Below are 12,549 nucleotides of genomic sequence, written 5' to 3'. Positions count from 1 at the left end.
ACTTTACTAGGTGTGCACATTAGCTGTATGTGGCTTAGCATTGTCCTGCAACAAGATTACCGTTTCAGATAATGAGCCACTAAGGTCCATTGCGATAGAGGCCTTTGATTAACACATAATAACGCAGGATCTTTTGTACTTCAAAGAGTAGATTGCAACCATACTGGATATTACGTCGCTCACATGGATAGCCAAGTCACTGGACAAAATAATTCGACTGCCTCACTTTCATTTGACAATAAAACAAAACATACTATGAAATTACAGATGTATGGGATGTAGTTCTCTGAAGTGACTACAGATGGCAGAAATATTATTGTTGGCATCATTATGAGTAAATAAAAACGAGTAATATTATGTATAGATCAGATCAGCAGAATTTTACGTTGGTAACTTTCAGACAGACATTCAGATTGTATAAGAATATTTGTATTTGTAAGTAACTTAATTATTCAACTGAGTATCTCTTATATTCCTGTGGTAGTTGTTAGTCCCGAGGACTAAAAAAGAAATCATCACATCTAACTGCGTCACTTGTAATTCTTCCTTATTCCCGGATTATTATTATTCATTTTGCGACATATTTATGCCAATCTTAGATTAACGCGATGACGAGGATGAATGATGATTACATGAAATTGATCAAGTTGCACTCCAAAGCTGGGACTCGGAACTACAACCTTCATTGGAGAGAAGGAAGTTGATCACTAGGCGCGGGCATCTATTCGTGGAAAACTGAATATAACGTTCAGTGGTTTCCTTGTATATATTTAGGTCTCAAGAGAGTTTTGAGTTTGAGAGTTTTCGTTTTAAAACCACTTTATGCACATAAAGGCCAATTGGGATTGCATCTACAGTTTGAAAGTAAGATCCGAACCACTATGTGCCTCCACACATGTCTCCATCGGCTATCCAACTTAGGACCTCTTGATTATAAGGCGGCGACGCGCCATCGGTGAGGCCCCGTTAAGCTTTCACGTTAGTTTTGATTTATTTATTTCGCTTTTCTGCCACTTCTTGATAATAGCATAGTTAAGGATAAGTGATGAGACAATGAAATTGATGAAGGGACACTCACAAAGAACACCCTGTATTCGGACCTGGGACCCCTGACGTCGTAGCTCGCTGTGCTAACCACTACGCCACGGAGGTCGGCTCTTTTAGATTGGAAAAGAATGCATAAAGGAAAACTGAAAGCGCGAACACTTAATTGACATAAGATTTCTTTACAAATGGCTTCTGAATACTTAACCTCAGTCATAACTGTTCAAGTTGTAATATAAAACATAATATAAATGGCACTGTGAGTGTGTCTTTGTTCGAGCATTATTCAAGTTCTCTTTGTACCTAAAACCATTTACGATGTTCCTTGTTCCGCCGTCTCAAGGCTTCCTCCAAAAGAACGTCTGGGAGGAAACAACTTGTTTAACTTTCGAACTGCTGATCTAAATGGCATCCACTCAATCCCTCCCTTTGTACTTGTAAGATCTCCGAATAACCAGCTCTACCACGGGGCTCGTGAAGTTTGAAAAGAAAATATTTATGAGCAGTTCTAAAGGGATTTTGAAAAGTGGTGCATTATGAAATGACCAACCAACAGCTCCTATTGTTACGGAGACAAAAGTGTAAGCTATAAATTATAAAACACCTGACAAGCAAACGCGTGTTGTTTCTGAAATGCAACAAGGTAAGCTCATTATATGAAAAATTACCCCGCTGTTTTGAATGGTGAAAATATTAATATGAATTTCTAAAATCCCCCACATGTCCATTTCTATAAAAGGTCGCATGCATCGAGTGTGGTTCAATGCACCGTTATGTTTCATAAATGTAAATTTTCATATGTTTAACATGCAATGCTATTGCAAAATTTATCTGAATTGTGTTTTAGCGCATAATCTAAATTCAAACTGACTAATTTATACAAATGTAATTATAAGAAATAAATTATTAATTATCATATTATAGCTAGCACTAAAAAAGCCATGCGCCTTCTCGGTCTTCTATACAGATTTAGCGAAATTCAAAACCCATCATCTCTTGCTTTATTCTTTAAATATTTCATCTCGCCCATCCTTGAATACTGTTCTCCAAATTTGGGCAATGGCCTCAAAAACCAATCTCACCAGAATAGATTCTGTTCTCAGTTTCTTTCTTGCAATTGTTCGCCATAGAATACCTTCCTTTCGACATGTATCCAAATCAGACACCATGGCTGCTCTGAATATTCACACTCCATCCTTTCGTCGTGATCTAGCTAACATGAAATTTTTATACAAGATAATGAATGGCAAAATCAGAACAGATCTCCTAATCAGTGAATTCACACTTAGGATACCCCAAAAGCAAACGCGCAATCGGCAACTCTTCCACAACCCAACCACTAGGCTATCCCTTCTACAACGCTCCTTGTTTTACAGGCTCCCAGAAATCTACAACAAACTTCCCCTGAATGTAGATATTTTCTTTCCAGAACGTAATTTTTGTATATTACTGACCAAGAACATGTAAATCTATCCCATCTTGATTTTGTTTTTATCTTTTGTTATTTTTTGTTTGTACTTTATGTTGTTTCAGTGTAAAATGGCCAAATAAGACTGTATCTGAAACTCTGAGTAAATAAATAAATAAATAAATAAACATATCATCTTCAGCTTTGAAGAAATTGTAGTTAGTTTCCAAAGGCCAAAAGATGTAATATCCCTTTGAAGTTCAAGGCCGAACAAGCGGCATTTCGGATCCTGTGGCCGAGTGTTTAGCACATCGCGCTGCGACGCCAAGGGTCCCGAGTTCGAAACCCGCTCGGGCTTGGTTGTTTGTGAATGTCAATTCATCTATTTCATCATTCATCCCCATCTTCGCAAATTAGTCAAGAGGCACAAAACGCAAAGTAAACTAAACTAAATCAATCAATCAAGCGGCATTTCATTCGGTGACGCGTGGTCAGCAACTACCTCTCTTGCCTTTTTAAACCCGAAGGTTTATGGCTGCAGCAACACAAACCTTCCATCTGTCCCTATAGTGGGCAAGATCAATTCAATCTTTTCCATCCTTAGCGATTTGCATTAGGCCCCTCTCAACGTTATCCTTATCCCTCCTTCTTCGTCTTGGCCTTCCTACAGGCCTCTTACCATCAGGTCTCCCAACAAGAATCCTGTAAACTCTTCTTTTCTCACCCATTCTTGCCACGTGGAAATTGTCCCTACCTCCACAATCTCGACTACTGATGCGAATATTGTGAACCAAGGGCCCCGGGTTCAAATCCTGACCTGCGCATGGGTGTTTTGTTTGAGTATACCTTAATCAATTTCATCCTCTTAGAGATTGGCCAAATGTGGCAGAAGAGCAAAGTAAAGCAAACCAAATCAATCAATGATGTGGTCAGCACCAGGCTGTCCTCCTCGAAAACTATGTACCGATTTATTAGAGGCTGGGTGAGCCCCAGAGCCTCAATACAATGCAATTGCTGAAGATATATCCACATGAAATCAGCCACCGTGGGGATCGAAACCTGGCTTCCGGCTTAGCAGTGAAACGCTAAACTGTTATGTTTGTGTGTGTGTGTTTAATAATAAAATACCAACGACATGAAAATTTGAATTGATACTTTGGCATTATGAATGTAATTTTTCAGGTGCAATGAAATTTCCATTCTTATTTCAGATTTCTTCTACCCTCTACGCGTGTAAGAAAACCACCCCTGAGCAATGACATCCACTAAGTACTTGCTGATGCTGTTCGTCGCCTTGGTCACCTTGAGCTGGGCGTTCGGGAAGACGCTGGGGCAGCCGGAGAAGGAGCGCTTCATCAACGACCTTGATGTGAGTAGCTAACTATTCCGTTCTATTCTTGTCCTTAGCTTTTAGTGCGATGGCGTGTATCCATCAACTAGATTGCGCCGCGCTCATTTCATTTGCCTTTTCCATTTTGGCGGTTTGTCAGAGAGCATAAGGAAGAGAGGGAAAATATTATTCCAAATCTCTCCTTCTATAAGATTTTTCTGTTCTTCTGTAGATACGAATTTTATAAATATGACAAGAAAATATATTTTTATCTACAGAAGAATTATTTCTATTTGGTTGTATTTCTTGTAGGGAACTAATTATCGATAGAGGTCTGCCTGTTCGTCCGGCGGTCTGTCAATCACACGATCTATCCAGCTTGACCACGATAGAAATGCTCTTGTATCACTCGTAGTAGGAGAGTGGTCCATGTAATCAGCTGATTACATTCCCGTCTTTCGAACTTGCGCAGCAGTGTGAACAGGTGCACAAGAAGAGAAAGCAAAAGACTATGAACGCAAGTTAGCGGGGGCATTCTTATCTTGGTTAAGCTGTATCTCAAAGTAAAAGAGCTGTAAAGATATAATTTTCTGGAGTGATAGACATACCAAATAACAGCTCAATGCAATATAAACCAACTCGATTGGTCTGTACCAATGTTGTAGTAACGGATATGAAGCAAATTTGAGATGATGCACGGTGTTATATTATTAACTGCTTCATAAATCCTAATAGCAAATTTTCAACAGTTACGAAATACGGGCTTCAGTTCCATATTGAATGACACTAACATCACTTTATGGAATCTGGCTACACTAGATTCACATATTGAGAATAAAGAGTGCGCAGGTGCACCATTCTGCTGCAACCAGCAGCATAATGAATAAATATAATAAACACATATGAAATTAGGGAAAACTTAGCGACCAACTTTTACAAAGTATTATTTTACTTTTACATTTATTTAAGCTGGATTATCGAACACGTGTAGTACAATGGATAAAAATAAAGTGGTCTACCCAGAGCATGTTTTTGTGCTTCATAATTGGTGGAAACATGACAACAATTACAGTGATGTTGTTGACCCATTTGTGGAACATTTTATTTATTTATTTATTTATTTATTTATTTGAGAAAATTTCAGATACAGCACAGGTGGCCATTTTACACTGAAATTGTCAACAATGAGAGCAATAATTATAATAAGCATAAAGATAAAAATATAATAAAATAAATAAATAAAAATAAATAAGAAATAATTAAGAGTAACAAAACAACATATAAGTGAGTAGCAAATGAACAAAAAAATAAGTAAGAGATGGCACTATGTGATATTAATTACAAGTATTTCTTCTGATAGAAGACCGAAAGGCAAACTCGGAGAAAAATATATCAATATTTGAGGGGAGATCATTGTATTGTGTGGCAAGTCTATAAAAGAGAGATCTTTTTTGAATTTCCAGTCTAGGTTTTTTTGTATAAAATAACCTTGTATTGCGAGTTGTGCGCATAGGTACTCTAAAGTGGAATTCCTCAAGGAGTGTGTTGCAGCGGATTTTGCCATTCACAATTTTGTATAAGTAACTGAAATCATTCTGCAAACGTCGCTGATAAGCAGTTTGTAAGTTAAGAAAGGACAAGAGATGCGGAGATGAAAAATTGCGTAATGAGGGAACCCTGTGACGGACTATAGCTAGGAAGAAGTTAAAGACTGAATCGATTCTGGAGAGGTGAGTGGGACATGCCATGGACCAGACGGGAGAGCAGTATTCTATTATTGGGGAGATGAATGATTTGAAGTACAAAGTGAGGGCTGAGATGTCACTAATTTCAGTGAAACGGTAGAGTAAACCTAAGAGACGCATGGCCTTTTTTGTGGTGCATAAAATATGTTCCTCAAATGTGAGCTTTTGGTCGAAAACAATGCCTAGGTCTTTGTGAGAGGATACTGCTTTGATGTTATTGCCAGCGATGGAGTAAGATGACTTTAACAGATTCTTCTTGAGAGAGATAGTGAGAGTAGTACACTTGTCAGGATGTAATGTAAGGTCCCATGTCAGGCACCAGGAAGTAAATGTTGCTATGTCATTCTGAAGAAGATGAGTATCGTCGGAAGTGGAGATTTCCCTGAAAATTTTACAGTCATCTGCGAAAAGAAGGTAATTGCTAGAGGGAGCTGTGAGATGGTCGGCAAGGTCATCGACGAATAATAAGAACAAGAGAGGTCCTAGAACACTACCCTGTGGAACTCCAGAGAGGACAGGAAGAAAGTTAGAAACAGTTCCAGGAAGAACGACACGTTGTTGGCGATCGCTAAGGTAATCTGTGAGAAGGGTGAGAAATTTGCCATGAATGTTGAATCTATTGCATAATTTGTGAATCAGAAGACGATGACTAACAGTGTCAAAGGCTTTGGCCAGATCAAAGTATATTACATCTAATTGTGAATTATTTGAAATGCATTTCATAGCATGTGAGAGTAAAACAGACAGGTTTGTAAGACAGGAGCTACCAGGAAGAAAACCATGTTGCTTAGAGCTTAAGTACGGAGAAACAAATTTGTACAGTCTGTCTTTGATTACTTTTTCACAGATGATGGACAGAGGAGAGAGTAAGGAGATTGGTCTGTAAGATGAAACAAAATTTTTGTTACCACTTTTGTGAATCGGTGTGATGTTAGCTTGTTTCCAAGCGTGAGGAAAGATGCCTTCCGAAAAACATCTGTTCAAGAGAATGGAGAGGGGATAGCACAGGGATTGCACAGTTTTCCTGAGGAACATGGTGTTGATATCGTCCGGTCCTAGGGCACGGTGAACTGAAAGAGACAACAATAGATCCTTCACCTCATCGGGTGTAGTGACAAGCGTTGTTAGGGAGGAGGAACAGACTGGTCTAACATTTGGCAACGCTGCATGGGAAGACGGGGGGCAGAAGTTACCATGAAAATAAGCGTTGAAGAGTTCTGCCCTTCGGTCCCCTATCGCACTTTCACTATCATGCGTAATTTCAGCTGGAATCCTACTGTTATTTTTCCTTGAGTTTATTAGATTAAAGAAGTTTTTTGGGTTTTCCGGGATTGTTGCAGTGATATTGTCTATATGTTCCTTATATTTTTTTCGAAGGAGATACTTTGAGTGTCGTCGCAGAGCAGCAAAGGTATTGTGCGTGTGTTCACTCGGGAAGCCCTTCCAAAGTTGCCATGCTCGTGTCTTGTTGGCCAGTACATCCCGCACTTCGGAGTCGAACCAACACGGAAATCTACGAGAAGATATTTTCCCTGTAGGCACGTGGTCCGTCACTGCTGCTTGAATGACACCTGTAAATAGGTCAGCTGCCTCGTCGACCGTCCCGTCTTCCAAGATGCTCCAGGGGAAAGAGTCGAGGGAAAGTCTTATCTCCTCCCACGGCGCTCGGTTCCACAGGTAGCGTTTGTTCTGGATGGAGGGGCGATGACCTCTTCTAGGGGGTGGGGGGATGAGAATAGAAACATCCAAACTGTCGTGGTCGGAGGTCAGGAGGTTCTTACGTGGTGTGATACTAATATCGTTTAGGGTTGACAGAACATAATCCAGGTTGCTGTCCTTCCTGGTGTTGAACAAATTATGTTGTTTCAGGTTTAAACCACAAATGAAAGTTTCAATAAACCATGCGTCGTTCGTACATTTTGCTGTTCCATTCACAGGGTCTTGCCAGTCAATTGAGAGGTTGAAGTCGCCGAAAAGCGCAACGTCTCCCAGGGCAACTGCCGCAAGCAAAGAATCTCGACATTCTTCGAGGAGGAACAAAGGACTGTTTTTATGTGGCCTATAGTAAGAGCCAAGGAGAAGCTTCTTGGCACCGGTCACTGAAACTTCCACCCACAGTATTTCACAGTTCCGTTTTAAGTCGTGGCGTACTTTGCTTGGCCATTTTGAGTTAACACAGATCATAACGCCCCCACCACGAGTCGCACGATCGTTCCGATATATGGTGAAATGGCTTGCGAATGGCAGCTCACTGTCACAAACGTTTTTTGTCAACCACGTTTCAGTAAAAATTAGGCAGTCATATGCCATGAGTTCACACGCAAAAATTGCACAGTCGCCAAGCTTATTCTTAATGCTCTGTGTATTTTGGTAATACACAGAGAAATTTGCCACCGTTTTCACAGGCCCCGGATTCACATGTATGTCCCCGCAGATCAAGGCCATGCACAGGAGGTGAAAGTACCGGACCGGGGTCCCCTTACCTGCCGAGCGTTGTTCCCTGCTGCTGGGCGAAGCCATGGCGGAGACACGCACACGTGTCGCCGCGAGTGCCGGAAAAGAAAATCTTCTCTGAGCACATCTCCACCGCAATAGTTCATTAGAATCCTTTGACACAGCGGAAGGAATGCTACACTGAAGCCACGAGTACACTATGATTAAACACAGGCCGAGAAAAACCACTGAAAACTCTCGAAACACAGGACGACGATCAGCACCACTACTACAACTTGCCGCCATCTTGCCTTCCAAACACCCTACCTTCATCCTGACAAATGTTGAATTAAAGGCTTGAACAGACTGGGTTGGTACTGAATCGTCGTTTAGGTAGGCCTATAGGGTGATTCTAAAATTAGGGAATAATTTTTAACTTAGAAATAAAAATCGAAAAGGTATGATTTTTTTTCTTCTGGATGCTAGATGTGTAACATTTTGGTGCTATATAGGCAGCAGAACAGAATTTTCACTAACATTTTATTTAATGATTGAAAAGTTCATGCCCCATGCTAATGGCATTTGTCCATGCCAATGACATTTTAACAATGCTAATGAATGTAGTCGTGTCCATGCTATTGACAAATCAGACATCTTAATTTTTTCAGAGTGTTAGCTTGAATTACCTCAAGCTTTGGACTTCTGACTTCAAATCATTCAACAAGTAAATTCTAATTTTATTAACTTATTATTAGTCTGTTGAATTATACTTAGTCCATGTTAATGACAGCAAATTAATATACTGACCTTGGTTTCACAAGCAAAGTATTTGTAACCCAACCAGTCAAATAAGATACCTCCAAACACATGGTCACTCATTGTAGCTGGAAATTGTGTTGCCATGTGTACTATTACCCTAAACAAATATAATATCCCTGGCTTCCAAAACTGAAATTATAATTTAGCCGAGCTGATGACGTAGGATCTATGGGGAAAATTTATTAGCATCCTCATTCTATTGTATTGTTGATTAAATTTCCTTTTCATGGTACAGGGTGTACACAAAGTATCTTGCCACATTTCAATTGTCAATAAATTGTAAATAATCTGGTGGCAATGATAGAAAGATAAACTCAAAAAGTTTTCTGTCATGTATCAGTACATTTCTATATGTGCTCCTTTTGCCACACTGAGAATGTCAAGACGAAAATCGATTTCTTCCCATGTTTGGGTCAGCATGTCGACATCCACAGTAGCTATCGCTATAGGTGGTTTATTATGGCTTACAGATCATCATCGCTTTTGTTAAACAATGGATTTAATTTTTGGAAAGAGCATGCTGAAATTATTCAGAGACAACAGTCATCTGCGAATCACACAAACCCATGTAGGCCGGTGTAATAATTTTAAAATATTCAAATTTAATTAAATTATATTTTTATGAATTATTAATTTAAATATAGTATATTTAATGTAATTATTCAAATTTAGTTAACGATAATTATTTGAAATCGTTAAAATTTAATTAAAAACTTCTTCTTTCAAACTTTTCAAAGACCGTTGAAACCCGCTGTTTGCTAATTTCAAGCGACGAGTAATTCCTCTTAGAAGAATACAGCCTTTGAAGACGTGAAGAGTTAACTGAAACATTTAAGCAATCACGCCTTGCAGCTAGAATACTTCTCGTCTGAGTGTTGCAGCCACGTCCTTAGAAGTGTCGGGACAATATTCCCGCCAGCTGAAAGTTAGCAGTAAACAGTAAAATCTCTTCAAACACAGCAGCCAAGCAATTACGAGGTCTTGAATGCTCTCATTGAAGCACCACGGAAAATGCAATTCCACTTAATTTACCGAAATTCAATTCCTCATTTACTCCGACCGTGGTTCGTGTTCGTCATTAATATTCCTCTTGCATCATCGCCCCCTGCTCCCTGACACTTGCAAATTTCTGATTGGAATTCTCCACTTGCCGAAGACCTCCTTGTCTCATAGCGCTGAGCTTGTTTCTAGAGCTACTGATGGACTTTGACAACTATTAATAAACAGGGATATAGAGGCGGGACGTCCAAGTTGCCCGATAAGAACTCGTTCTGCAAATGAGGACATTTCTTGCAAATTAAAACGCTCTAGTTAGGTCGAGAGTAATGCAGTTGACACTGCTTTATACGTAAACTAGCTTATTTGCCCTGCGTTGCCCGGGTATTTATTTATCCCAATCTTATATTAGAAAGGAAAATAATGAATTCTGACTATACTGTAAAATGTACCAAATTTTAAATGTGATCGTGAATGTCACCAATTAGCTTAGCTACTCCGAAAACAATGGATTCGACACGAATCTAGGTCATTTGTGGCATTTATTTTTCACACCCTCTCACCCCACATGCCGATAGGTGATGAACTTGAAGTTGAACCGCATTGGGAGTGTCGGAAAAATTGTGGATTCCATTCGCAACACAGCCTGAATGTTAGACAACCCGAAAAACACTAACGTTGTGCGGATTGCATACAGTCGCTGATGTCTGTGCGGAATTTGATATCGGTGGTTCTCGATTATTTTTACATGTCACCCCTTCGCACCCCACACCTAGGGGTGCCAGGTGTGTGTTACCTCCACAGTATTTCTTTCCAGATTGCAAGTGATACGTGTACCAAATTTGGTTGTAATTGCTCCAGGCGTTCGAGAGTTATTGCTGAACAAACAAATATACACATATACACACATAGATCCATTTTTATATATAGAGAGATTACTGTAGGTTCCGGCAAAATATAATATAAAAACGTGTTAATTAAACATCATTTATACGTAATTCGATATTATACTTACTAATTTTCATAAAATACAGATGATTTGTACGTAACCAAGCTACAACAATGCACAGAAGTGGCAGTTACACGCTTGACCAGAAAGTAAAGTTTGCACGGGAAGTGAACGCTAATTCACATAAAACTTAAAGTGAAATATCTTCAGATTTAGGCATCGCTTATACCTTTGGATAGTCAAGAAATGCTATTTTACACGATTTTTTAAATTTGGATAGTAAAACCATAAAAGTATAGTGTCTACTATAGTACATATTTCAGTATCACAATGTTCACTAATAAAGTGACAAATGTAATGTATTCAACAATTAAAATTTTTATATTCCTTAATTTACCACTTTATGACAGAAATAACCTGTATTACGTGTGTTCCTCAAAATAGATAACAATTACAGAATTTTAATAATGATATGATATGGTATCTAAATCTGATATGTAAGTAATTCTCACTTGTACAGTCAACGGCAAAGATAATGGTAGGCAAATTCTCCACCGCTATTTTAATTACTTTTTTACTCTACATCCTGTGTTGTTTTAAGGATCGAAACTATGTTGGTTCGAAGCAGGCATTGTTCTCTGCTTAATGACGTCATTATTTCAATTCACTGTCATCACAATAAGGAATACAGACCGAATTAAATGGTGGTGGACAATTCGCCTACAGTTTCTTTCACCGTTGGGTGTACGTATTATTTCTTTCTTCACCTTGGCATATGCATAACCCAGGTTCAACTGTATTACAGTCGTACCCCGATTTTACGTACCCAGATTTTGGGATATAATTATAGTGATACTTTGATTTTACGTATCCGAATTTTGGAGTTAAATTACGGTACATCTATTTTAAGTATCCGGATTAGCAATGTAGGGTTAAAATAGTAAGGTGTGCAACACTGGTGTCAGATACATCGCGCTCGACAACAGTGTTCAAATCTCCCTCGACTCGCTCTTGAGCTTCAGTTTTCCTTCCGCGCAACCGACTGCCATCATTTGGCGAATATTGAGTTCCAAGTTCGTCTGCTCTGTGATAGCAACCGATCAGGTCCAAACCTGTTATGCTAAATTGCAAACTAAATAACTGTTTTGTTGTAGGTCGGAACAGAACATTCTCAGAGGAACTATATTTTGCGCGCGCGTTTGGATCTCGATATGCGAAAAGTTGCTGCAAACATAACCTGTGTTCAAGCATACAATTCTACCACTGTACCTTTGACATTAGCAAGTGTAAGGTAATGACATAGGGTGTAGGAGGGCTTTTGTACCTTAGATGAACAAAAGAAGACGGTTTCGTCTCCAGACTCTTGGTTCGATCTCATGTTGAGGATGGACATTCTTTGCTTGTTTCCTATCTTCGAGATAAACCTAAAAAGGCCGAAAAGATACGTGAAGATAGGAGTAGCTTTGTCATGTACACCGTCATAAAATACCATACCATAAAATAAATTACCGTTTTTAAAGTAATAACGGGCATTACATTGTTAACCTTATGTACCTAATTTTATATTCAGTTTTTTAAAAATATACGAGAGCTCGAGCTTAAGTCATGGCAACTATACTTTATCTCAAAGTTAAACGGTGTTACCACAATATGATCGGATTTCCCATAAAGCATGACACCCTAGAATCTGACCACGCCACTAGATGGCAGTGTGATGAACAGTTAATGTACAGAGGGCAGTGGTAATTCATGGTTGAGTCAACAGGCGTGCCACGGCGTAAATAACGTTCGTGTATCACCCTCGCCATTCTTCGGGAAAGAGATT

The 12,549-nt window shown here is 39.2% G+C and overlaps 1 protein-coding gene across 2 annotated transcripts in view; it reads left to right on the top strand.

Annotated features, from left to right (window-relative positions):
* The window catches only part of LOC145987082 (prohormone-1-like), a 154,031-nt gene that overhangs the window by 70,438 nt on the left and 71,044 nt on the right, over positions 1 to 12,549 (top strand). For both annotated transcript variants that reach the window (XM_083121550.1, XM_083121549.1), the window contains exon 2: positions 3,664 to 3,821. In XM_083121550.1, coding sequence (XP_082977676.1) covers positions 3,708 to 3,821 — 114 coding nt within the window. In that variant the 5' untranslated portion in view covers positions 3,664 to 3,707. The remainder of the gene's footprint in view (positions 1 to 3,663; positions 3,822 to 12,549) is intronic.

This window comes from Lepisma saccharinum, chromosome 4 (assembly GCF_977018435.1).
Source record: "Lepisma saccharinum chromosome 4, izLepSacc3.1, whole genome shotgun sequence".
Lineage (NCBI taxonomy): Eukaryota > Metazoa > Arthropoda > Insecta > Zygentoma > Lepismatidae > Lepisma > Lepisma saccharinum.
The sequence above is the reverse complement of the archived record's forward strand: the minus strand, read 5'-3'. Positions and strand labels throughout refer to the sequence as shown.